Genomic DNA, 27668 nt, shown 5'->3' with positions numbered 1-27668 from the left:
ATATTTTTCTCACATTAATGAACCAAAATGCATCTCCAAATCTGATCCACCAATAGCCCACCAGCTGAGAAAAATCTGATTGCCTGCCTCAGGCACTCTTGGATGCTTAAGTGCCGGTTAAATAAAACATGGCCCCTACCTAGGATTGCCAGCTCCGGGTTGGGAAATGCCTGAAGATTTTGTGGGTGGAGCCTGTGGTGGGCGGAGTTTGGGAAAGGGAGGGACCTCAACAGGGTCTAGTGCCATAGACTTCAGCCTCTAAAGCAGCCATTTTCTCCAGGGGAACTGATCTTGATCACCAGGAGATCAGTTGTAATAGCAAGAGAATCTCCAGGTACCACCAAGAAGTTGGCAACCCTACCTCCTATTCCATTATGAAAACTTCTGTTTGTCTCATTATTATCCTGTCCTCCTTCCAAGGAGCTTAGAGTGGTGTACATAGTTCTACTTCCCCAGTTTTCCTCATAAGAACCCTGTGAGGTAGGCTAGACTGAGAAAGAGTAAGTATCCCTAGGTTTGCCCAGTAAGCTTCATGGCATGGTGGGGATTTGAACCTGTGTTCCCCAGGTTTTAGTGCAACTCTTTAACCTATGTTGCACTGGCTTTCCTGAGTTCTGCCATCATAACATCTGGAGTAATATTGCAATGGCAACTGCTGTTTTTAGGGGCCTCTCCCCCTTCTTATTGAGTAACCAGGAAGAATTACTTTACAAGTTTATGCCGTGTAGGAGCATTTGCCAAAAGCTGGGTTGTCTTGTTACCACATCAGTTGGTGCTAGATTGGCTGAAAGGTCGGTCCTGCTGATGACATGGGTTGTTTGTGCAGTTCTTAAATGAGAGTCTGAGGTGGTGCTATTATGCAGACATACTTTAAAATGAATGAAACTGACGCAAACTATGTTAGGTGAACTAGAAACTTGGGCCAACAGAAAATATTCTATAAAGTTTGTATTCTGAACTGTGCTCCATTTGAGGAAAGGTGTTTTTTTCCCCTGTGTCCTTCAGGCTGGACTGCTCTACATGAAGCCAGTTTAGCTGGCTGTTTTGAAGCGACAAATGAACTTTTAAAAGCAGGTGCTGATGTTAACTGTAAAGGACATGAACAAGTAACACCATTGCATGATGCAGTTAAAGTGGGTCACTACAAGGTAACATTTCTGTGTTTGAAAATGAAGTGCCATGTGTATTCTACAGTGTATTTAGGGAAACCAAATGCATTTTATCTGTCCGTCCGCCCTCCCCAGCAAGCCAGCTCAGGGCCGATAACATCATTAAAAAACTTTACATATAATAATAGCAATAAAACTGTCAATAAAATCAAACCTTTAAACCATAATCAGAGATGGCATATAAATCCCACTCTACTGCAGGAGCCCACACAGGCGTCTGGCTGCCCCTCAACCAACCATTTCAAATGCTTGAAGGAGGAGTTGGGGAAGGCCAGTACAGATGGTATTCACTGCTGCCCTCAATTGTAGGCCTGGTAGAAAAGCTCTATCTTACAGGCCCTGTGGAACTTCCTTAGGCCCCCCAGGGCCCTGATGTTCCTTGGCAGAGCATTCCACCAGGCCGGAGACAGAGCCGAAAAGGCCCTGGCTCTTGTCGAGGACACACTCTTAGGGCCAGGGACCACCAGCAAGTTCTCATCGGACGATCTTAATGTCTTTTGGGGGGTATACCAGGAGAGGGTCCCAACCCTCGTAAGGCTTTAAAGGTCAAAGCCAGCATCTTGAACCTGACCCGGTACTCCAGCTGGAGCCAGTGCAGTTGGTAAAGCACTGGACGTATATGCTCCCGGTGCAAAGCCCCAGTAAGGAGCCTCGCTGCCACATTCTGCACCAGCTGGAGCCGTCAAATCTGTCTCAAGGGCAGCCCTGCGTAGAGCGAGTTACAGTAGTCTAGCCTAGAGGTGACTGTCGCATGTATCACCATGGCTAGATAAAGCCGGAGAGGTAAAGCACCAGCTGCTGGCCCCGGCGGAGATGGAAAAAAGCTGCCTTGACCACAGCTGTGACCACACCCAGACTCCTGACAGCAGGTGCAGATGATAATTGCATGCCGTCAAGAGCTGGGAGCTGACACCCTAACCCCAATCCGCCCCAACCGAGACACAGGACCTCCGTCATCGTCAGATTCAGCCGGCTTTGCCTCAACCATCCAGTCACAGCATCCAAGCACCTAGCCAGTGTGTCTGGGGTGGAATCCGGATGGCCGTCCATCAACAGATAAAACTGAGTTTCATCAATGTACTGGTGACACCCCAGCCCAAAACGTTGAACTAACTGGGCAAGGGGGCGCATGTCGATGTTAAACAACATAGGAGAGAGGATCGCACCCTGCGGCACCCCACATACCAGAGGATGCCGCTGCGAAACCTCTTCCCCAAGCACCACCCTCTGTCCCCAACCTTGGTGGAAGGAGTACAACCATTGATGGGCTATGCCCGAACCCCAATGTTGGCAAGGCGGTGGTCCAAGAGATTGTGATCAACCATGGCAGGAGTGCAGCAGGATTCTTTAGCTGTATCTTTAATAAATGGATAGGACCTGATTCATGATTTGAGGGCTAGATTAAGGGAAAGGCTGGGTTTCTGTCTGAGCTTCTGTTACCTTGAGTGAGCACGATAAGATCAATGTTAGGTGATGCCTGATCCTGCCCTGATTCTGCTGGCTCAGCCTTCATCTCGGAATTTGCCCACAGCTTGTTTTCTTGATCTCCTTTGACTGGCAAAGAGGAGCTGTTCTCAGTCATGAAAGTGTAAGGATGGAGGCCACATAGCAACAACATCCTGGGGCCTTGAGCTACAGCAAGGATAAGAGGGCAGGTTCCTAACAATGTAGTGTTCCCCTATGTACTGTTTTTATATAAACAGAGTAATTGACCTGCATGAAGTGTGACAAAAGGAAGATGGATAATATGGGCTACTGGAACAATAATAAGTAGGCAAAGGCTATCAGTCAGAGGATTGTGGGGGAGGTGTGGCTGGATGAGATAAAGAGGACTGTACAAAATTACAGGCTTCCTGAAATATGTAAGAGCCAGGGAATTAATTAGGTAGGGATGCTGGCCCATGTACCACTCCTTCTGACAAGCTCTTTCATTGCATTATCTGAAGGGTGCCTTTGTTCGACTCCTCCTAATCTGTCCTAGCGTTCAGGGTTTGTCTGGACTTTAATGGATGCTAAATTGGTACTGTTCCAGTAAGCTATAGTTCCATGTAAAATCTGCTCAGTCCGAATCTATATGGCTGGATCTCTGTATGGCTGGCTGCCTCCCCCCCAACCATGTGTCCGTCTGTCTCTGAGACTATAGGGTTAGAGTGGTGCTCTGTGGAATGTGAGGTCTGTATTATGGGCAAAAATATCCCCCTGCCATGGCAGCAGCAAGCAGCATGGAAATTTTAGCATCAAGAGACCCTCATTCCCATGCTGCTTGCTGCTGCCATCATCCCAACTCCCCCCCCATTTTCTTCCTTTCCTTTCTTCCAAAACAAAGGTGGAGCAGTGATTGTGCTGCCCATCTTGCCTGCAGTCCTGAAACCCCTCTTTCCCCTCGCTTGCTCTTTCCTGACCCACACTTTAATGCCATGGCGCAGCTTGTCAGTGAATGTGAAAAAAGCTCTTTAAAGGGCAGTGAATGGGGAATAAAAGGCATGCAGGAGACACTTGCCCTATTCTATTTTTAAAGTAGAGCACAGCTCCACCGCCTTACCTGCAGTGACAATGGAGAGAGGATCCACAATGGTTTCCCTTTAAACCATTAGAAACAGGTTTGTTTTTTCCCTCTGGATTAAAGGAAAAATCTCTGAGTGCTGACAGTTGTGGTTGGAATGGACACAGAAGCATAGAGCTGGAAGTGACCTCAAGGGTCATCTAGTCCAACCCCCTGCGCAATGCAGGGAATTCACAACTACCCCCCCCCCCGCACTCCCCCAGTGACCTCTATGCCCAGATGCTGTATACTCAGAGGAAGACAAAAACCTCCAGGATCCGCTGGCCAATCTGGCCTGGAGGAAAATTTATTCCTGACTCCAAAGTAGCAGTCGGCATTACCCTGGGCATGTAAGAAAGGGTCACAAGAGCTGAGCACTGATTCATCCATCCCTGCCCTCCCTCTCAAGACATCATGTGGATGTTCCTCTTTAATCTGGAAGCTTCCTGCTTTCCATGTGGGGAAAAATCCCAGCATAAAAGCAGTCTTGGTCTTCCATTCCCCTCTTTTTTGTATCTGACATCGTTACATAGTCAAAAGGTGAGTTTTGTTTTCAGATGGTCAGTTCAATGTTGCCACATCTCTCTTTCACATCCCCAACTTAAATTCTATTTCCCGTTAAGTTAAGAGCTTTGGCACAGCTCTCTGAGCTGCCTATTGTTGTTCCTGCTCTTCCCTGTGCATCTGTCCTTCCCCCTTGCAGGGCCAGCTCAAGCTAGGGAGCCACCTTAAGTGCTACCATCCTCTTCCTCCCGTGCCATCACATCAGCATTTATGTAACAGGAGGAAGATTTAGGCAAGAAGGCAGAGTCAGTTCACCACCCAAGCAACCTGGGTTGCCACTTGGAGTGCCAAAACAGTGGGAGGTAGTGACGGCAGGTGCAAGCCTCCCCTTGTGTCATTGTCCTGGATCCAGAAGTGTATCCAGGCTTGGATGGAACCAAAGCAGTGGTGACATGAAAGGGGTTAAGTACCAGCAGTCATCTTCTTCCACATCACCAGTTTGGCACCTGCTTGGCAGTGAACTGGGTGTGCTCCCTTGGCAAATTCTTGTCCCCCTCACAGTGATGAAATTGTGTTGTACTTTTTAGTGTATTTGGAGCATTTGTACCCTTCCCTTGGAGGGGGGGCAGTTAGTTCTCTCCCTACAAAGTGGTGTTGCAAACAATTCATATTGCAGGAGCAGACTGTATCCTAGTGGATTGATTAAGCAGGTTCCCTATATTAAACCAATAATAGAAGACTGGTGTTTCCTGAAGTTAGACCTGTTTGCAACCTTCTTCCATGAAAAGTGTTCTGATTTTTGCTCAGTGACAGTGCAAGATCCCTAATCATTATGTAATGCCTTCCAAGTGCTTTCCACATTTAATTAACAGACTGTTGTGAAAAATGAGACTGAAAGCATAAGACACTGAAGATGGCCCTGCACTAGAGATTCCAGCAGCCTAGCTATAGTACCTATAGTACCTTTCTATATGTACCTTGTTAAGTCTGCATGGGCAGGATTCAAGAGGTCGGAGACGTTCAATGCAACCAACGTTTATTGTAGGGTAGAACAGAACTGGGGATACATTGGGAATGGTCCTGCTTATATGCCCCCCTGGCCGCCTGTGGGCGCTCCCCCCTGATCCGTGATAGGGGGGAACAACCTCCCCGTGCCCAATGGCACGCGCTGGCTTAGGGCCAATAGCGCGGCCCGGTTTCGGCCAATGGGGCGAGCAGGGCTAGGAGCCTTTGCCCAGGACTCAAGCTCCTAGAATTTCCCCCTGCTTACCTTCTAACACATACATAACACCCCTCCCCCCTAAGTCCGGACAATGCTCGAGCATACAAAGTCCTCGAGATAGGCCGGTCTTGTTCGGGCCCGTTGCAACTGGCGGGGAGCGGGAACAGGAGTTGCTGGAGCTGGGGGCATCTGTAGATCCGGGATCACGGCGCTGCTCGTGCCCGAGGCGGTGGTTGCTTCCGCCGCCCGAGCTTCGGGGAATGCCGTCCTTGAGGCTGTTGGTGACTCACCTATCAGCTCACAGTCTGCCGCTCTGGCGACCTCCAGGTCCGCGATGTTGGGGAGCGCTGGAGTCACCATGGCGGGGTTGAGGTCGGCCGGGTGGCGGCGCAGTTGGTCGATGTGCTGCCTCAAAACTCGGCCTTCCTCCCTTTTATATTTCTTGAAAAGTGAACTTCATTATTTCTCATGGGACATATTGATTAGATCTAGACTCTGCCAAATTGGAATTGATTTAGATAATCTTGCTCTGGCCAATGAATCTTACATCTTTAAAAGAATCAAGCAACGTCTCCTTGATGTAGAATTGCAGAATTTTAACCCAGCTCTTCCCCCCATCTGCTCTCCGGCGGCCCTAGGCCTTAATAATGGATCGGGTAAAATGGCTAGGTATCTAGATAACCTAGAGATACCTTCTCAACGCCGCACTTTTCTATTAGCAAGGGTTAATGCATTCCCATCTAGGATGCTCTTAGGCCGATACCTCCAGATCCCTAGACATGAACGCCTATGCACATGCGGTTTAAACTTGTTAGATACAATTGACCACATCCTTTTAGATTGCCCCTTCTATGTGACTCTGCGGGATAAACTGCTATCTACTTTGCTCCAGTACAAGACATACAGGAGTAATGAAGTGAAATGCAAATTTCTTTTGAGTGACCATGATCCTAAAATTACGGCTACCGTGGCTGAATTTCTTACAGGAGTTCTTAAAGAACAAGAAACGTTTTATTAACCCGACTTGTAACTTATATGTATTGCCCTTTGGAGGTATATTGTTGTTTTTTTCTATCTCTGTCTTTTGGTATGCCAATAAAGGTTAATGAAATGAAATGAACTCGGCCTTCCGGGGTGGCGACCTGGTATGATACCGGGCCGGTTGCTTCCTGGACCGTGGCCGGGATCCATGCCGGCCCGGCCCTGTAGTTCCGGGCATAGACGGGGTCTTCCTGCTCGACGACCCTCGGGGCAGCTGTAGGTGCCTCTCGGCCGGTTTTATCGGTGCAAGGTCTGGGTGTAGGCGGTCGAGCAGCGTCTTAGGTCGGCGACCCATCAGGAGCTCGGCAGGGCTCTTCTTGGTCGGTGAGCTTGGGGTGACGTGCTGGGCTAGTAAAAAGTCCGCCAGGTTTGCGTCCCAGTCTCCGTGAGTGAGTTGCCGCAGGGCTTCTTTTGTCGTCCCGACCATCCGCTCAGCCTGGCTGTTGGTGGACGGGTGGAAAGGCGCCAAGGTCGCGTGGCGAATCAAGTTCCTTGCCATAAAGTTCTGGAATTCGGCCGACGTTAATTGTGCCCCGTTGTCCGAGACCACCATGTCCGGCAGGCCGTGGGTCGCGAAAAGGCAGCGCAGCTCTCGGACAACCCCGCACGCCGTCATGGATGGGATGGTGACTACCTCCAACCATTTGGAGTAGGAGTCGACCACGACCAAGAAAGTCTTACCCTGAAAGGGGCCCGCAAAATCAATATGTATGTGGGACCAGGGAGTGCGGGTCGATTCCCAGCGTTGAGTCGGGGCCTGTGGCATTTCCGGTCGGGACTCCTGGCAGGGCCGGCACTGGCTGACCCACTCCTCAACAGCGGCATCGATGCCTGGCCACCAGACGTAGCTCCTGGCCTTCATTCGCATGATCCCTGGGTGGCAGGCGTGCAGGGCCTCCAGGACCCGGTGTCGTAGCTTTGCCGGAACGACAACTCGGCTGTCCCACAGCAGGCACCCCTTGTGTAGAGACAGCTCATGCTGATGGGTAACGAATGGCTGGAACTCTCCGCCTGGCCGGGCCACCAGCCACCCCTTCCCCACCCAGTTGATAACCCGGGCCAGGGTGTGATCCTTTGCGGTGTGGGCGGCGATGTCCAACGCGTGGAGGGGAGGTTCAGGCAGCATCTCCAGGAGCATCACGTCGCCGGGAACGGGACAGGTCGGGGTTGGCAGCGTCGAGTGGCAAACATATGAGGGCATCCGCGTTGGTGATGCACTTCCCGGGGCAGTGCAGCAGCGTTCAAGAAAATTGACCAATGCAGCATCCGGGGCAACAGGATCTGCGGAGTCTGCCGGTCCGGAACAAACAGGCCCAAGAGCGGCTTGTGATCGGTCACAATAAAGAACGGCCGGTTGTAGACGAAGTCATGAAATTTCTTCATGCCGGCCACAACGGCGAGGGCCTCCCGGTCAATCTGGGCGTAGTTGCGCTCCGCCGGCGAGATGGTGCGCAAGTAGAAAGCGATCGGGGCATCCCGACCATCAGGCATCCGGTGGCTGAGGACAGCGCCGACGCCGTAGGGGGATGCATTGCACGTCAGCTCCACCGGCAGCCCCTTGTCGAAATGCACGAGAAGGCTGGAGTCGGAAAGAAGTCCCTTGGCAGAAGCGAAAGTGCGCTGCTGGATGGGCCCCCAGGCCCACGGGGCAGACTTGTCCAGGAGGCGGTGAAGGGGTCGGCTTGTTCGGGAGGAAGGCATGGTAAACGTTCAGGAGCCCGAGAAACGGCTGGAGCTCCTGCTTGCTCTTGGGCGAGGGGGCGCTGTGGATCACCTTGACCTTGGCCAGCATGGGATGAATACCGTCGGCATCGACCAAGTACCCCAAGAATTCAACCTGGGGCAGCCCCAGCTGTCATTTCTCCCGCTTCACTGTGAGGCCAGCGTCCCGGAACCGGCCGAGAACCTCGCTGACGCGGTCCATCAGCTGTCCGGCGGAGTCGGCAGCAATGAGGACGTCATCAAAGTACGGGACAATGCCAGGCAGCTCCTTCAGCAGGTCTTCCATGAAGTTCTGGAAGATGCCCAGGGCCGTGCTGACCCCGAACTGGAGGCGCGTGACCCGGAAGGCCCCACGGTGGGTCACGATGGTCTGAGCCTCCACAGTCTCGGCGTCCACTGGCAACTGCTGGTATGCTTGCGCAAGGTCCAGCTTTGCGAAGACCTGGCCCCCGGTGAGGGAGGCCAGGAGGTGGCTCACTACCAGCACAGGGTAAGCGTGGCTCTGCAGTGCCCTATTGATAGTGCAGTTATAGTCCGTGCAGATCCGGACCTCCCCGTTCGCCTTCAGCGGCGTGACAATCGGAGTCTCCCAGCGGGCATTGGGGACAGGCTCCAGGACACCCTGTGCGATGAGGCGGTCGAGTTCGGCGTTGATCCGGGCCTTGAGCGCGAAGGGAACACGGCGGGGCTTGAGACGGATGGGGGCGGCGGAGGAGTCGATCTGCAGGTGCACCAGAGCACCCTTGTAGGGGCCCAGCGGGCCCTGCCAGAGGTCCGTGAATTCAGCCCAGACTGCGTCGAGTTGAGTCTGCTCGATGTGGTGGATGCCAGCGATGTGGAGCCCCAGAGCCGGGAACCACTCGAGCAGGAGACTGGTGCGGGGGCCGTCGACCACGACCAGGTGCAGGAGGTCAGAACGTCCCTGGAACTGCACGTTCACGTAGGCCACCCCGCGGACCGGAACCTGACAGCGCTGATAGTCCACAATGGTGATGCCTGTCGGCTGCAGCTTGGGAAGGCGTGTGCGGCACCCCAGGGCACGGAAAGTGTCCGATGAGACAATGGAGAGGGTCGAGCCCAAGTCGACCTCCATCTCACATGGAGCACCCTCGATCAGCAGTGAGATGAACACCTTCTCCACGCCGTGGACCTTGTGGAGTTCCAGGAGGCTTTGGATGTGGTGGTGGCCGCGGCACGGGGGAGACAAATCGCTGTCGGCCATTTCGTGGACGGGCCGAGTGGCACCATCTTGCCTGGGCGGGTGACCCATCTTGGCGGAGCGGTAGGCCTTGGCAATGTGGCCTACTCGCCCACAGTTCCGGCAATCTGCATCCCGGAACCGGCACATGCGGCGGTCGTGGAAGTCGCCGCAGCTGGCGCACGGGCGGGCGCAGGGACTCATGACCTGCACCCCCGGGAGGCCCCCTTCTTGCTCAGCTTGTGGGCCTTGTCCTCGTTGCTGGAGGTCACATCGCTGGCGCTCCCGTGGTGGACGGGAGCCGGTGCTCAAGGAGGCGGCGTGGGGGCACGGTCACCCAAACGACCAGACCATGAAGAGGATTCGTCCGCTGTGGCTTCCTCGATGGCTGTGGCCAGCTTAAGGTCCTTCTTGGCTATGAGCCAGCGGTGCACCTTCTCGCTCTGCAGGCCGAACACGAAACGGTCGCACAGTCGGTCGTCGAGATCCGGGAAGTCGCAGGAACGAGCGGCAGTGCGGAGCGCGGCGATGTACCCGGCGGCGGACTCCCCGGCTTCCTGGTCCCGCAGGTGGAACGCCAGGCGGAGGGTGGCCCGAGTTGGCTGGGGGTTGAAATGGTTCCCCAGCGCGGTTATGATGGGAAAAGGTGTTGCGCTCAGTTCAGGGGGGGCCAGTAGGGACTGGGCGAGCTCGAAAGTCTGTGGCCCGCACAAACTGAGGAAAATGGAGAGCTGCTTCCTGGCGTCGGTGATGTCGTTGGCATCCAGGCGCCGGGGCGGGAAACGTCAAACTCTTCCACGGAGCCATGGCCGGCCATCGTGTGCATGGCCGTCTCCCTCAAGAATCCAAGTGAATCAGCAATCGGGCCGGGCTGCAAACCGGACACAGCGAGGTCACGGAGTGAGGCGAGAGCTCCGGGCCAGCCGGCGTGTGATTCAGTGAGGGTGGACCGGGCTGCCTACCGGCCACTGTGGAATGGTGGAATGAGAGTGATTTCAGTAGGTCAGCCGGCCGCTTTCCAGTCCGTCGTCGCCACTGTTAAGTCTGCATGGGCAGGATTCAAGAGGTCGGAGACGGAGTTCAATGCAACCAACGTTTATTGTAGGGTAGAACAGAACTGGAGATACATTGGGAATGGTCCTGCTTATATGCCCCCCTGGCCGCCTGTGGCCGCTCCCCCCGATCTGTGATAGGGGGGGAACAACCTCCCCATGCCCAATGGTGCGTGCTGGCTTAGGGCCAATAGCGCGGCCTGGTTTCGGCCAATGGGGCGAGCAGGGCTAGGAGCCTTTGCCCAGGACTCAAGCTCCTAGGATTCCCCCCTGCTTACCTTCTAACACATACATAACATACCTCACACACTCTGAATCCACACAAGCTTGGCATACTAGAATCTTTGTTACAGGAGTGCCATCTAGTCAGGCAGGAACAGTGCTTGTCTATCTCTTAGAACTGACCGACCCATTTTCAGTAGCTATTCACATGGAACCCTTCTCCACTTCAGCCTTCAAAGTTCTTGTTTGAATATTTGGTACTGCCACCAGGATCTGCACAATGCAGTGGCTCCACTTAGGTGCCATCTAGGCTGCAGTATTTGCTGCATCTGCTCAGCAGATCTCCAGAGCCAATGCCTGGATACCAAATCTAGCCTCAGACCTTGCTCCTCGGTCCAAGCAGTTAGTCTCTAGGGTGATTAACTGCTAGCTTAACTTCTGCTTAGTTGGTGCATCCTGCTTTCTATCTTTGAGTTGATCTTTGCCTGTGTTGACTATGCCTTTGTGTCTGGTCATCTGGATCCTGTTTGCTATCATAGATCTGTCCTTGTCTGTTACATCTCAGGTCCCCTAAGCATAGAATTTTTTGAAGGTGCGATGGAAGCTAAGAGCATTCTAACATGTAAATCTTATTCCTCTAAATGTAGAGCTAACAGCAGGGGGAATGGTCAGTCCAAAGATATGTCGTTATCTTCGATTAGCTGTTCTACTTGAAAGGGTAATCATTGGCTGCATCATTCATTTAAGTCTATTTGTCAGATATTACTACATGTCATGAACTGGTAGAAAACAAATCTGTTTTTGCACATCATCTATGTATGTACTTTATGAAAGATCAAGCAAATGTTTCTACCAGTAAAGGAACCTGCATCCCAAATGAAGTTTATATTTGGCTTTGTTGAAATTAATGTTGAAACTATTTGAACTATGAGAAAAAATGTTCACTTAAATTCCTGACCATGAAAATAGTGTTTTTGGTTGCAATCCCTTTGGCATGAAGGGTTAATGAATTGAGGGCAGTACTTCACAACCAACCTTTTTAAAAGTTTCATAAAGCTAGGGTGACGCTCTGGTTCCAAATTTTTACCTATAGCAGTTTCTCCTTTCATATTGACCAAGATATTCTGCCCTGATGATCTGAAGAATATGTGTACAGTTCCTACATTCTTTAGATATTAGGAAAGTCATCTTATGTTTAAAAAACTCAAGAATTGAGGAAAGATCCTCAATTTTTTAATGGTTTTGCAGGATAACAGATAGGTCATTGGGTTTCTACTAAGGGAATTTCATGTTGGATAGATTTTCCAGTTAAAATGTTATACATTAGAAGGAGTTCAGTGTTTTTTTACAGCAGCATGCATCTTGCATTAGAGCCCAAGCTTTCAAAGCTGCATTTTTGAGGGAGGTCTATAGAAAACGTTTGTACGAGGTGGCAACATGGACATCAACATCCAAACAACTTAGACATGAACTGTAGATCGGATGCTGATGCGAGCAAACCAATTATTTTCTTTTCTCTTTCAAAACATAACCCCAGGAAAAAAACATGGAAACAACCCTCAAACTCCAGCAACTAAACAGTTTTAAAGAAAAGGGGGGGAAGTATGCATAAAGTAGAGGCAAAAATATAACAACGATGGCAGATCTACTGAGAAGTTTCCATAAAAGGTTTCTAAATATCTAAAAATGAGTCCATACGCAGTTGTCATCAATATGCCATGCATTCAAAAACTGATAAGTTCTAAAGTCCTCAATCCATTGATTTACCAGAGGTGGGCTTTTATGTTTCCAATGTTGTAATAATACAAGTCTTTTAGTTATAGTAAGGGCATGGAGGATCCATTTTCATTGACCATTGGTTAGCCTTGAAGTGACAGGCAGATAATTTAAAAGTACATAAGCATCCTCAAAAATCAGTGAAAATTCTAATACAAAATTGATATGAGTAATAACTTCCTCCCAGTAAAACTGAGTGACTGGACACACCCCAAGCATATGTTTAAAGGATGTGTCTTGTGAATTACAACATCAACAGGTAGACACATTCTTTGCTAAAGAGTTGATATGGTTTCCAGTATATACTAAAAATAACTTTTTATTGTATAAGTCACAATTTAAGATCTGTTGAGAGAGCAGGTATGATCTTTAAGACCATAACCCATTGCTTTGGCAAAATAGGGTGATCTAGCTCCTTATTCCATTCATTCTGCATCTCATATTTATTAATCAACATGAACTATTTATAGACAAATACTGTCGGTTTCGTTTTCTGCCTCAATTCAATTAGAATTTCCGGGAGTATTCTTTTCATCTTTGATTGAAGGAATATAGCTCTTATTCTTTTGCTGTCTTAAACAATGAACTAAAATTTTACCTGGTCTCTCACCACTTTCACAATATGACTGATGCAGACAAATTAAAATGTATTCTGCTTTCACTAATAGTATATTATTTAGTTCATGTTTAACTTTTTGCAATTCCCGATAAAAAGTTCTGGTGCGGGAAATAAGGCAAATTGACTTTCAACCTATTTTTCAAAGTTACTTCTGTCATTTCTCTAAGCTTCTTATGATAAACATATGCAGTGATTCTCCCTCTAATTAAAGCTTTAGAAGCATCCCATCCAATACATGAGTACTAGCTATTAATGTTAATTCCTTGATTAATACTCCATTCCTTGATTAATACTCTGATTACTCGGCCATCATATGATTTTTAGTGAGCAAACCAGTTCTGCATAGCTAATTTCTCTTGAGAGCCTTGAGCCATCTCCCTGATCAATCTGCTTGTTAATTCCCAATGTAGAATTACACTGCACAGAGGCCATGAATGCAAAAGCAAGATTGCACCTTCTTGTAAGTGAGGTTCTTAATGGATGTACAAACACAACCTTCCTACCCGCCCCACCATGAAAGCTCTAGAAGTTCTTGCAGCTGGCCTTGTCACTTTCTGCTGTCATGTGCAGCTGGCCTTGTCATGAGGGCTTCCTAGAGGTACCTGGTTGGCCACTGTGTGAACAGACTGCCGGACTTGATGGGCCTTGGTCTGATCCAGCATGGTTTTTCTTATGTGACAGTACAAAGGACCACTGAACATCAACTACAGCTAAATGCAGTCCTGTTCCCCCCCCCCCAACAGCATGTAATTGTACTATCCCATTTCACACAGATCATATCTGTATGGCCCTAATGTGCACCCATTGTTGTCTCCTGCTTTAATCAAAGCTTTGTCCTCTGTGCAAACAGGGTTTTCTTTCTATGCCAAGGAAGTATATTAACATATATGTAGACTGTGCCCTCTGTCAGATGAGAGAAACTTTGTTTTGGACTCTGGAGGTGGGCCCTTCAAAAGCAACTTCTGTGATTTATTTATTTTTTAGGTAAAGGTAGTCCTCTGTGCAAGCACTGGGTCATTCCTGACCCATGGGGTGATGTCACATCCTGACGTTTACTAGGCAGACTATGTTTACAGGGTGGTTTGCCATTACCTTCCCCAGTCATCTATACTTTACCCCCAGAAAGCTGCTTTTTTTCCCCAACGGGAAACCACAGCAGCTTATATAATTCTCCCCACCTCCATTTTATCCTTACAACAACTCTGTGAGGTAGGTTAGGCTGAAAGTGTATGACTGGCCCAAGATCATTCTGCAGGCTTCCATGGCAAAGTGGGGATTTGAGCCTGGGCCTCCTAGATCCAAGGCTGTTAGTCTGAGCACTACACCATACTGACTCTTGATGCACCACACTGAATTTACGTCATGAATGCTTGAAGTGGTAGAGGTGTCTACCACCTGAAACCTCTGCAGCGCTTTCTTTACTTATAGCAGCCACACCACTTCTTGTTTGACGAAGGTGCTTTATTATGCATCTCGATTTTTATAGCTCCAATATTGCACCATCTAGTGGATCACCGATGAAAACACTCATCATCCTGGTATTCCATATGGTTCAGGAGATCTCAGATTCAATGTATCAGTTACCATAATATTTATTTTATGTTACAAAATTTCTATCCTGCCTTTCTGCCCTTGCAAGGGCCACCAAGGCAACTAACAAATTAAAACATACATGATGTCGCACAACATTAAAACAATTAAAAACAGAGATAAAATACACACAAAGACATAAAACCAATAATTGAAACATTAGTCAGGAAGGAGGGATCATTGAAGGAATGCCAAACAAAATGCTAGAACATTAACATGTCACTCAGCAAACAAACTGTTTCAAATGAAACAAGTATGTGGATAACTTGAAAGAAACATGGCAAAATATGCAATATTCATAATAAGAAAACTGCAATGTACAGGACAGACTTTGGCATTTCTTTGCTGTCACAGGTGTAAGACAGATGAGAAGGGGGGCATGACCCCTTCGCAACTGCAGAGGTAAGTATAGTCCAAGCTTTCTTGGAAAGTTGTAATAACCGGAAACTAGGTGCTGCTGAGGAAAAGGAACTTCTGACCCTGTTTTTCATGGTGTGCTTTTTCAGCAGTTGAAAAACAAGAACTAGAAAGCTGCACGGCACAGGAGAGGCTTTGGCTTTTATATGTTATCACAGGTGTTGCTTTGGTCTCCTATAGAGTAAGAAGACAGAAATAGAAAATGAAGCTGTCTAAAATTTCAGAATCATCCTTTCCTCCAGGTGGCAGAGTTGCTGCTTTCCTATGGGGCTGATCCATTATTCAAGCATGAGAAAGGGAAGTGTGCCTTAGAGGAAGCTACTGACAAACAGATGAGGAAACTATTGGAAAGTTACATAGCTAAGTCTACTAGAAGTTCAACATCAGGTAGGAAGAAACAATTGTATCACTTATTTACATTAAAGAATATATCTATTTTCCCTTTTCTCTATATACACATTAGAGACAGTCTATATACACTGTCTCTATGACAGTGTAATGGATTGCGCTCAACTAAAAAGTGACAGGAACACGTGTATATTTGCATTTAGATTATTAAAGTAGGAATTTCTGTTATGCAACACTGTGACGTTTATTGTATATAAAACAAATCCTTGCAAACAGCGACTGCAAGAAAATGTTTTTCTGAATATAGTATTTTAATTCTTCAATTCTAGTAAATTTGCTTTTCTCCTTTTTATGGCAAAACAAACACTGAATCATCGCCATCATTTAAATGTGCATCTCATTTATACCTATGATGATTTCCCCACATTTGAATATTATACTTCTAGTTTCTCTCTGTGATGACTTTGCCTTTGCTATTAAAAGGGACTTCCAGTTTAACGTTTTGTTCAGTGTTCTATAATTCTTTTATATATTGGGTTCCTGCTTTTGTCGGATAAGAATGCCACTGCAGTCTCACAAGACTATGTAGTAAGATCTTGGTGGACATTTTGGGGGTTGCTACGTGACCCCCCCCCCAGCCCACATTGCAGAGGATTCCAAATCTCATATAGGGCTTGTGAGGGATGAGAGACAGACTAAAAGAAGTTAAAGGTAGGAAGAATGGAAGATAAAGCTGGAGGAGGGAAGAACAAAAAAGGTAAAAAAGGAAAGCTGAAGGAAAATCAGTTTTTGCTCAGAAACAATCTAAAGACTTCCTAAAAAGTCCCATGAATAAATTTCCCCTGTAATTCCTGCAGTACCTCAGTGGAGCCTATATGTAATGTTGCTTAAAGGGTTAAAACCCTTGGACTCTTTCAGCTATATGTTCTTTATAGCTTTGCTGTATAAAGATCATATTATTAGTTATAATTACCTCTAAGAGAACTGAGAGTTCTAACACATGATCCTCCTTAAGATCTACAGAGAGAAGGTAGTTTTAATGCCAGTCTAGAGGCTATTTTGCCCAGTTTCATATTAACTAGAATATTATATTGCCTATTATTTTTTGAGAACCTAGAGACAATAAAAAAGTCAATACAATCCTAAACAGAGTTACTTAGAGTCAACAAGTTTAGAAGATTGGAACTTTGTTTAGGATTGCACTGTTCATCTTCTTGGATGTCAGACGATACTTGCTGTTCTTTAGAAGTGACCCCCATTTTTTTCTGTGTTACAGTAGTGCTTAATAGGGACACACTGTATCTGCACATTCTATGTATGTAATCCTCCTGGATTATATTTCTAATAACAAGTATGTTATCAATTAGCAGAAATCTAATGTCTACTGCAAATTCATGCTCATTCCACCAGCTCTCAGGCATCTCTAGCTGCTTTCCTAAGAAGAGTCTCTGTTAAAGAAATATGTAAAGGGTAAAACAAAACAGTAATTTTACATCTCTCTTTTTTAATCCAGCAAACAGATAAAGCACTAGAAACTGATTATCGGAAAGGAAAGTACTGGAAGATGTTACAGTGAGACCAATGGAAAAGGAAATTCAGATAATAAGCTAGATGTCACATTGCAATTAGATGAATTAGAAAGTAAAAGTGAAAACTAATTTGAATGAAAATAGCCCAAAATACACATGTATATCTGAAGGCATGTTTCAGCCAATGGCCTTTCTAGCAATTGTTAAAAAAAAGAAGAAGCAATAATTAGGATTTCTACTTTGGCAATATTGAGGTTTCAATGATGAAAAGTAATCCAAGCTGAAATAGAAGAAAAATAGGAAGAAATATTTGAATTCCTGAGGTGCAAAAATAAATTGATATTATTAACATAAATATGAAGGGTAACATCATGATATTGAATAAGTGAACCTGAAGGAAGAACATATAAAAAATAAAGAAATCTAGAAAAGATCCCTGATTTACATTGCAATCCTAAATAGAGCCGTACCCTTCTGAGTCCATTGAAGTAAATGAAGTTAGAAATGTTTAACTCTGCTTAGTATTGCACTTATAGTTAACTGTGTTTTATGCCCGCAAGCCATTCCACATACTTAAAGGGAAGATTGCTGGATCCCATTCTTTTCTGGATTTTATAATATGTGCATTTATATATTTTATTTATTAAACTATTTATATCATGACTTCCCTCATGGCTCAAGGCATCTTCCTTGTGGCAGTGGTAGCATGATGGACATGTAATGAAAAATGCTTTTGTGGTTAACTTCTTTAGCACAGCAACACAATTTAAGACCATAAAATCACAATCCTGTACAGAATTAGTTGCTCCTAGGCCATACCAGTCACACAGGCATGAGTGGGATCTAGAGTTGTTTTTCTAACAAAATATTTTCAATAGTTGCTAATGAATAAAAATATGTTTAATTTGTCTTTAGACTGCTCGCATTCTAAGGAAAAGGAGGTAGCTTCTTCCAGTCAGCAGCGGTATACTAGAGCAGATAGAATAAACAAAAGAAATCCTAAAGGAGAAACCTGTTTGCATTTGGCAGCCAAAAAAGGAAATTTGTCTTTAGTGAAGTCTTTAATAGCATCTGGAGCATGTGTAAATGAAAAAGATAATGCAGGTTTGATACTTCTTGTTCACAATTTTAAAGTTCTGTGTTATGCTGTTACCAGGAAACTCTTCACAATTTTTTCAGCAGCTTCTTTTAGTTACTATTGAGAACTACATTGAACAATGTTCAGAATGTTTTATGCCTTATGGCTGTATTCATCAGATACATATATTTATACAAATGTATGTAGATGGATAGATATACGATATGTACACACACATTTCACGTGTGCCAAAGGCCTTGAACCTGCCACGTGGAAATTTTAACTTTTAACATGCCTCATGACAAAACTGCTTTTGAAACTCTCATCTCTTTCAGAATACATTTGCTATGAGGCATTAGGGGCTCCTCAACTAGAAATGTACAGTCAAAGGTCCCTTGTAGTTGGAGAGGTCTTTGGATCTAGGCCATTGTGTTTACTCTATGACTTTTAAAATATATGTTTTTCACACATTTTTGTGTGAAATAAAGGCATATGCATCTCACACTTGCAACTCATGAACATGTGAGTTCACATACTAGAACTAGAGAAGCTTACGCTTTCCATAGTAGAACAGTTTAAGAACTTGCGGGTGCTTCTATACCCATCTTTCTTAATGGATAAGCAAGTCGGTGCTGTTGCTAGATCCTGCTGATTTGGCTGTGCTTATCCTTGCTGCTGTAACTTCCAGGCTGGATTATTGAAACACGGTCTATGTGGGGCTGTATTTGAAGACATCTCAGAAGCTCCGTTTGGTACAAATTGCAACAGTAAGGTACAAATTGCAACAGTAAGGCTCGTCTTTGAGGTCAGCTGCTTGGAACACATCTCCCCTGTGCCAGTTATGATGTTCAGATAGCCTCCTACTTAAGGTGCCCTCTAGAAATGTCCATGCAGCTACAGCGAGATCCTTTGGAATGGCTTGCCAGAGTAGGGCGCCTTTATTTGCTATGTTTAGGAAGGCATATAAAACAGTCTTAATTCCAGAGATTATATGGTGGAGGATGAATTTTCCAGTAGATTTGGCTACGAATTTGCTGCCCCTGTGTGCTTTATTCTTATGCGTTTTAAACCTAAATGTTTTAAAATTGGTAACTAGTATATAGTCCAAGCTCTGCTCACGACCTGAGTTCGATCCCAACGGAAGTTGGTTTCAGGTAGCCGGCTCAAGGTTGACTCAGCCTTCCATCCTTCTGAGGTCGGTAAAACGAGTACCCAGCTTGCTGGGGGTAAATGGAAGATGACTGGGGAAGGCACTGGCAAACCACCCCATAAACAAAGTCTGCCTAGTAAACGTTGGTATGTGACATCACCCCATGGGTCAGGAATGACCCGGTGCTTGCACAGGGGACCTTTACCTTTTTTATAACTGGTATATTGCAATATGTTTCAGTTTTTTAATTGTTTTATTATTTAGTTCCTTGCAAGTTGGTTGCTGCACTGTTTGCTGCCTTGAGTCCAAGAAGAGAAAGCAGCATTGGAATTTTAAAAAATGAATATATGACTTTGATTTTATCAGGCTGGATGGCAATTCACAAAGCTTCCATTGGGGGATTTGTTGAGGTCTTCTCAGAACTACTAAAGGCAGGCGCTGAGGTGAACAACAAGGGTCTGGATGGTGCATTGCCAATTCATGATGCTGTTTCAGGCAATCACTTTGAGGTAATAAGTGACAAATAAACTAGAGGTTCCTCTATTCATAGTTTGTTAATCAGTTTCATACTGTGATTAAAAGAGACCCCTGATATATTTTGCAAAAAGAGAAGTTTCTGGAAGTGTAATACAAATTCAGTGGTTTTGGAATATAACCTAGAAGATACTTTGTTTGGTATCTTGACATCAATGGCCCTGGATAGGTTGTTTCTGGTATAGTCTCCCTGGTTAGACTTTAAGTGAGGCACACAGAACTGGAAAACAACTTTTTTCCATTCTGTTACATTTTTCTGGATTTCAGCCAGAGAGCCAGCGTGGTGTAGTGGTTAAGAGCGGTGGTTTGGAGCAGTGGACTCAGGTTTTATCTGGACTCAGGTTTTTATCTGGAGAACCAGGTTTTATTCCCTACTCCTTCACATGAGCTGTGGACACTAATCTGGTGAACCGGGTTGCTTTCCCCACTCCTACACATGAAGCCAGCTGGGTGACTTTGGGCTAGTCACAGCTCTCTTAGAGCTCTCTCAGTCCCATCTACCTCACAAGGTGCCTGTTGTGGGGAGGGGAAGGGAAGGTGATTATAAGCCGGTTTGATTCTTCCTTAAGCGGTAGAGAAAGTCGGCATATAAAAACCAACTCTTCTTCTTCATTTTACCAGCAACTTCTGTGTGGCTTCATACATTCATTCTTCCTTCTTTTAGTTCTCTCATAATTCTTATAGAAATTCTACCTGTTTTAACTAATGCTTTTGCAAAATTTCATGACAACTGTGGTTTAGTCCAAAAGTTCAGATTTCTTATATAGTTTCTCCACACTTGGAACAAAACTCTGGTTGTCTCTTTTCTAGTCTATTACCAAAATTTAAGCAAAATATTGATATTAAAATTGACAGCTGTTTTGCATCAATTGCATATGAATGGCATTAAAATGGTTTATAATATAGAAATAGTGTAAAATGCAATGAAGGAAATGAATAAAAAGTAAAATGAAAAAATAGGTGGGAGAACAATGGTCATTCCAATCATGAGCAAAATTTAAAAGAAATAAAAAATACATATTTGTATAATCTTTTGTTTTAATTACAAAATGTCATTTTCTGGCCTAATGTCTACAGTGTCTGGAATATTGCAAGTGCTATAATGTCACAAAAAGATAGTCATGTACTGTAATACTGAAGCAATTTACACTTAGGTCATAGTCATAATAATTAAAAAATGTATTGCAGGCAGTACGGTTTCTACTGGATCATGGTGCAGACCCTAATGAGATAGATAACAGTGGGGGAAATGCCATGGATAAAGCCACCTGTGATAAAATGAAAGAACTTCTAAAGTCTTATGGTGCTACTGAAACCAAAAAGTCCTCTAAGATGAATGATGTTGCTGGTATGTTGCCCCCTTCAAATTATCTGCAATTTAATAGATCCTTTTACTAAGAATACCTGCGACATTTGTTCATTTTGTGATGTTGGGTTGGATCTAGTTTTCATAAAGAAGGTTGGGTCCAAACTAATGTTTTTGGAGGCGCAAGGATTTCTGCTCACAGAGTGCAATTTTCTTGTCTGCCCCTTCCCACAGCAGCCTGAAATCACCTCCCCCCCAATCTTGGTCCTGGGGATTCCCTTTACTCCAAGAACAGGATTTTAGAGATCATTTCAGTCTGCCACAGGAGTGGGAGGCAGGAAAATGGCTTTACAAAAAGTGGAACACAGGCAGGATGGTGCTGCTGCACTCGTCTTGTTAGTGGCTTCCTAGAGGCACCTGGTTGGCCACTGTGTGAACAGACTGCTGGACTTGATGGGCCTTGGTCTGATCCATCAGGGCCTTTCTTATGTTCTTATGGAAATCCTTGTACCCATGGAAATGTCTAGTCTGGATCCAAGCCTCACTTTTGCCCAATTTCCAAGTCTTACTCTTTCCCAATTCTTCACCTAACTCACTCCAGTCCGTGTGGCTTTTGTACATACGGGTCCCCTGATCCCAAGCACAGACTTTTTGAGTAGTCATTATGAGAATGAAGGTTCTCTTCTCTATAGATGGCTTTGGGTTATTAGCCAGAATAAAGCAAGACCATTATGGGAGCAGGTGGTTCCAACTTATTGATGAAAAAATAAGAATGCTAGGATTAGAAATGGAAACCCCACAGGAGTTGGGACAAGTTGCAGCAATCTCCCTTCCGAAAAAGACAGGATTCTCTAGAGCACACAGGGTTTGTTCATTATTTTCGGTTTGTCTCTGACCTCCACCTGCCCTGCCAGCCTATTTAAAATTTGTAACAATTCCCACCGATAGTTTAGCTTTTTTTCTAGCCAGGATGAATGCGCTCCCATCAGCAATTCTGAGGGGCTGCTATATGAAGATCACATTCCAGGACAGATATTGGGGATGTGGATGGGGAGAGTGTGCAACATTGGATCATATAATTTTGTATGGCCCATGGTGTGACCTACAGAGAGTGAAATGGTTGGATCTAATCCTGAGGAGCGTAGTGTCTATTGATAGAACTAAGATTGTACCATTTTTATTAAAGAATGGGGATCTGAGGATTACTTTTACCATGGCAAAATTCTTCTTGGTGTTTATTACGTGGAATTTCAATTAAAGTAGAACTTAAAATATATACCTATAACAACAATAATTTAAATAAACAAATAAAAATAATTTAGTGTGACTTGACATGAGACCTTACGTCAAATGCATCAACTGTTACAGAAAAGGAAAGAGTGGTCACAGGGCACCGCTACTTCCTTCTTCACCAGCAGAAAAGCTGGTTAGATCCAGCCCACTGGTTCCATCTTTTTTGCAGTTAACCACATATTGTCCCATTGATTTAAATGAATTTTATATGGACTTGGGTCTTAGAAGATCCAATGGCAAGGAAAATTGGCAAATAGATATTTTTATATTTCAAAAATGGAACTATTATGGTAGGTACTACCCACTCTAAAACTGCACCACTGAGGGAGTTTAGAAACTTCACATCAATGAACTTCACATCAATCTTGTCTTGAGGGAATGTTGATGGGAATGTTTCATACTTCATTTGGATGCCTATGGCCAATTGAAAATACAGAAAATACGTATTCCATGTATTAATTAAAAACAAAGGTCCTGAAAATAGGCTTCATTAAAATAACTGCAAACCTAAATCTTGCTGAGATTAAGAAAAATATATCATACGAAGTTGATGAAACATACACTTCACAATAAACCACAAACGACCAGACCCATTTCGTCCACGAGCCTTCTTCAGTGGTCACAAATGAGCAAACTTAAAACCCACATCCCAATGGTATACATTATAATATATTTTAAGAAACCTGACCAGGTGGTTGCTCACTTTCTATTGCATGTTGCTTAAAATGGATCTCAAAAAGAAACCATAGATCTTATATTTCAGTTGTAATGTAGACACACAAGTAAAGCAGTGTTTTATATACCCTGGTACAGGTTTTACAAGTCTTGTAGGATGTGGTGTCATCAACCGGGAATCTTTCAAAGTGACACCTGCAGTTAGAAACCCGATGTAGGGAGCCAGTGTCTGTTCCTTAGGGCTCCCAGTTCAAGCCTAGCAGTGTATGACAAATTCAGTTCAATTTGAACATTTTTTCCTTCACATTATTATAGTTGTTTGAGACATTTAACATATGTACGCAAAGGTAATATTATAATAACTTGGTAATATAATACAATATTACTTATTTTGAAATTCTAAATATAACTTCTTTGATTTAGGTGGAAGAGTGTTACGCCTTCCTCAATCTAGAAGAACCCGTCATTGTTATGAGTGCTACGGAAAGGATGACCTGTCTGCATGCTTCAGCACAACTAGACAGAAAAGTAGGACAGTGAGTATAAATAGCTAAATGATTTTTGTTTGAATTTTCTTAGTGTCAAGGGTTGCCTGAGTGATGCTACAGAACCATGGATCCAAAGATGCTCTTCTGCATACAGCAAGTAACTTCTGCTCACTGAAGAACAGTTCTGCACCGCATGATGGATCATCGCTTGAAAAAAAATGAAACAAAACCCAATGATATTCTTCCGCTTACACAAGCGTTTGCACAGTGGAAGAATGGAGCTAAAACTGATGTGCTATGACACTATGGCACCACAGGTTTGCCCAGGGCCTCCAGTGACCACACCACTGCCCTCCCCATTTCTAACCACCCCCATCCCTCTGCCTTCCAAAGGCGTTGAGTCCACCTGCTGTATGGCGTCGCCCTCAGCTGCTGGCCCCGGGGACTCTGTGATGCCCGAGTGTCCGGAGGATGACTGACACGGCCACCACAGCTTTTCTCAGGTGCGAAGATGGTCCACAACATCAGCTGTGCACGTCAGCACTGTTCTGCTTTGCTTAGTGCAGACAAAGTGCAGAAAGGCTGTACCTGTTGAATTTCTTGCCTGTTTAAATGCACACAAGGTCTATGAGGAAAAACAGGTTGAAAATCTATTCCTTACCCTGTTTTATTCATTCCTCTACCACTATTTTTGTAATTGGCTATTGGACCAAGGTGTGATCAGCTATGCTAACTGTATTTTGGTCTTGGTTGGCTATCATGAAAAGTTAACTGCATCCCTGACAAAGATCTTGCCTGGTGGGGAGATTAGCTGGAATTGAAGGGAAAGTGGAGTTAAAAGTGCAGGTCAAAAGCCTTCCCACCCATGCCATACTGCTTATGTTCAGACCACGAGAAGCAGTAGTCAGTGCTATAGAGTGATGCTGCTGTAGCATGAGATGTCTAAAGTTCAGGACTAAGTGAGGAGCTATTCATGTAGCCCCACAGCTCAGCAGTCTCACTATCACAAGATATCACTTGTGGGACAGGGGGCAGGGAATTTCCCGACTGATTTTCCATCTTCTGCAATTTCTTTTGGATCCAACTTGTAATAGCTCTAAATGTTAACAATCTTATTCTGTATTTATGTCTCAGGTTAAGAAAGTTATGATCGTTTTAAAAAATAAAAAATATTATTTATTTGTGGTTTTACCTGAATAAAAAATAAAGAAATCTTACTCAGTTCATCATAAGTGGTCAGTCTATTAACTAATTAATTTATTAGATTTAAATGTGAGAAAAAGCAAGCAAAGGCTTGAACAAAATCAGTGTGTTCTTTGTATTTATAAAATGGATGGTAAATGAAATGAAATACTTCCATTTGAAGTGCAGTAGACAATGCTTTTGATTCTGTTTTGCTTGTAATGAAATATCAGGTGGGTTCTTTGTTTTTAGTTCAGCTCCAGTTTGATTTTTGTCCTTTAATTAAAAAAAGGGTTTTAATTTTTTTTAACAGCATGAATCTATCAGTGAAATATTGCAGGATATAGAAGAGAAGCAGAATAAACTTTTACTCTTTGAATTAAGAAGTCAAAGAGATGCCGGTAAGGATGATTCATAATTACTTAGTAAAAGTCTGATCATGTAGGTGATTCTTTCATACACTGGATAGCCAGATCTGGTTTCTGCTTTGAAAAAACAGCATATAAAAGGGGTTAGATTCAAAGTTCTTTTCTGTGAGTGGAACTGCAATTCTGCTCACACAACAATAGAGGGCAGAATTGCAGAAAGCAGAAGAAACCTATTCCATGAGCACAGCTCCTTACAGCCATTGCCGCATTTGCTGGGCTTTTTAATAGGTTTAGACTTTTTAATAGGCCACACTGACCACAATAAGACACTAATTTAATGAAGACGAAAACGTCACGTATTTAAAACCATGGGTTACACAAAGGAAAAAAACATGTTGTTGAGAATGGATTTCCTACAGCTGAGCAACTGAGCAAAAATAAAATAAAAACAAAATACAACTGCAATCTTTCCTTAGGTCTAAAATATCTCCCTATTCCATGGTAATTAAGTTAATGGCTGGATAATCTTAAAGTTACCAGGTTGGAAGTACAGTCCTAAACAGTTACACTCTTCTCATTCCATTGAAGTCAATGAATTTAGGAGAATATAACGCTTCTCAGGATTGCATTGTTGGCCATGAAAGGGTGGGGTATAAATTGAGTTTTAAAAATAGTCCCTGGCATAGACCTCTATGCAAAAGTCAAACCTGACTTACCTTATCTTTTCAAAAATTAAGCCCTCCAATGTTCTGTGCAGTAGGTGCTAAATTCTACTGAAGGGTTTTTTTAACCCTTTTGTGTGTTTCTCCTCGGTAGTTATTAAATTTTGACATTTCTGTGGGGGTCTCATAGGGTTTCCTGCATAGTGGTGATTTCCTGTGGGTTTCCTCTTGTTGCTGCAGCTATCAGTTTAGTGTAGTGGCAATGAGGCTTTCACATAGTGTGTTTCCCCATATTTTCTCTGCCGCACACGTTTCCTGTAGCGGCTATTTTTTTCCTAAACCAGAGACCCCTCCTAATTCCCAGCTTTCACTTTTAAAATACTAAGTTGCTAGCACTTTTTATTGAGTTATAAAAGGAAAGGTGCAAACTGTATATTGCCCGTTAAATCTCTGCAAAGAAAATGGCTAGAGTTAATTTTATTTGTGTAAATAAAAACTCTGACCTAATACATTGTTGCAGTAGATTGTTACCATGTTATAATGCTATAGTGATCAAGCCACATTGGATTAAAATAAGCCCTCTTATGTGAGGGGGGAAATGACAGCTGGTGGAGGGTGGGGTAGAACAGGGAAAATGATGCCAATGTGTATGACACTTCCCAGTCCACAAGGCAGCTACCTCAGTTTTGCTGCTATCTTTTTCAGTGTAATATCAGAGTAATATTTGTTTTGTCCAGGTGAGTCTGCTTTTCTCTTCTGCTAAGACACGTGGTCTCCCCCCCCCCCAGGCAAGGAACAGCTGGAAAGATTAACAGCACTTGCACACACCCCTTAAAATCTCTTGCACTCTTGGTTTCTCTTATACAAATCACTGGTGGAAAGTTATAGTCTCTTGTCTACAGAGGATTCCCAGGAATTCATTACATATGTGAGGAACCTGATGCTACAAGGGGGAAAAACGTCTTACTGCCATTGGTTCCTTACCAGTAATATATCAAGTGTTACTCTTCAGATTACTCAGGCAGACTGAGAGATAGCTAGAAAAACTTGTTCTACAACCTTATGTCTACTTGAGAAGGCTGTTCCAGTTTAATCTCTGAGCATTATTACAGTGTAAATTAAACAGTTCTTTTCCAAGTGTAAAGATTTCACACTAAGTGTAGAGGGCTGTGGCTCAGTGGTACAGCATCTGCTGTGAATGTAAAAGTTCTCAAATTAACTGGCATCTCCTGTTTAAAAGATCAAGTAGTGGGTGTTGTGTAAGACATTCACTGAGACCCTGGAGAGCTACTGCCAGCCAGAGTAGATAATACTGACCTTGACAGGCCAGTGGTTTGACTCAGTATAAGGCATTCCACATGTGCATGAGTGAAGAGTAATTTCATCACAGGGTGTACAGCCAGTAGCAAAATATCCTCTTCAACACTGACAATCAGACCATAAGCAGACCAGGGATTTGTGTGGTTTGTATCAAGCAACTCCAGTAACATCTGAACAAGCCTGCATCTGCTTGTTGGTCAGAAGTTGACTCACAGCTGATTGGCAGTTGGGTTCTGATCTCCCAGCACGTCCATGTATCCTAGCCTTGTGCTGTGATACAGGAACATTCAGGAGTAATTAGAAGCTGACTCACACAGTTGACGAGCTCCTGATCCGCTCCACCTCAGAAAAACTGCTACACAGTGATATTGGAGATAAAGAAATCATCAGCTTCTGATCTTCCCAGTGAAACATGGAGAGGAGAAAGAGATTGTTTCTCTTTACCCTCAAAGTTGGGCGTGGTGGTGACAGAAGTGGTGCTTCCGATCTCCCCATTGCAAAAGGGAGAGGAGAAAGATTTTTAGCGATATGTTTCTTCCCCACCCAGAACTGGGGGCATCGGCTGCAGAGAACAGAAACTATCTCCTTTTCTCTACATACCAAGCTGACACCCCTTCCCCCATTTGCTGTATCTCAGCAAGTCTGGGACACAGCAAAGTTT

General features: G+C 44.5%; 1 protein-coding gene across 1 annotated transcript in view; it reads left to right on the top strand.

Moving 5' to 3' along the window:
* Nucleotides 1–27668, top strand: part of ANKRD31 (ankyrin repeat domain 31) — a 40071-nt gene that overhangs the window by 2579 nt on the left and 9824 nt on the right. The window contains exons 4-10 of the mRNA XM_056849023.1: nt 1006–1148; nt 15317–15461; nt 17867–18055; nt 19546–19688; nt 20902–21061; nt 23411–23523; nt 24971–25058. Of these exons, the coding sequence (XP_056705001.1) occupies nt 1006–1148; nt 15317–15461; nt 17867–18055; nt 19546–19688; nt 20902–21061; nt 23411–23523; nt 24971–25058 (981 nt within the window). The remainder of the gene's footprint in view (nt 1–1005; nt 1149–15316; nt 15462–17866; nt 18056–19545; nt 19689–20901; nt 21062–23410; nt 23524–24970; nt 25059–27668) is intronic.

This window comes from Euleptes europaea, chromosome 4 (assembly GCF_029931775.1).
Source record: "Euleptes europaea isolate rEulEur1 chromosome 4, rEulEur1.hap1, whole genome shotgun sequence".
In the NCBI taxonomy this organism is placed as follows: Eukaryota; Metazoa; Chordata; class Lepidosauria; order Squamata; family Sphaerodactylidae; genus Euleptes; species Euleptes europaea.
This window is presented reverse-complemented; position numbering and strand designations above follow the sequence as displayed.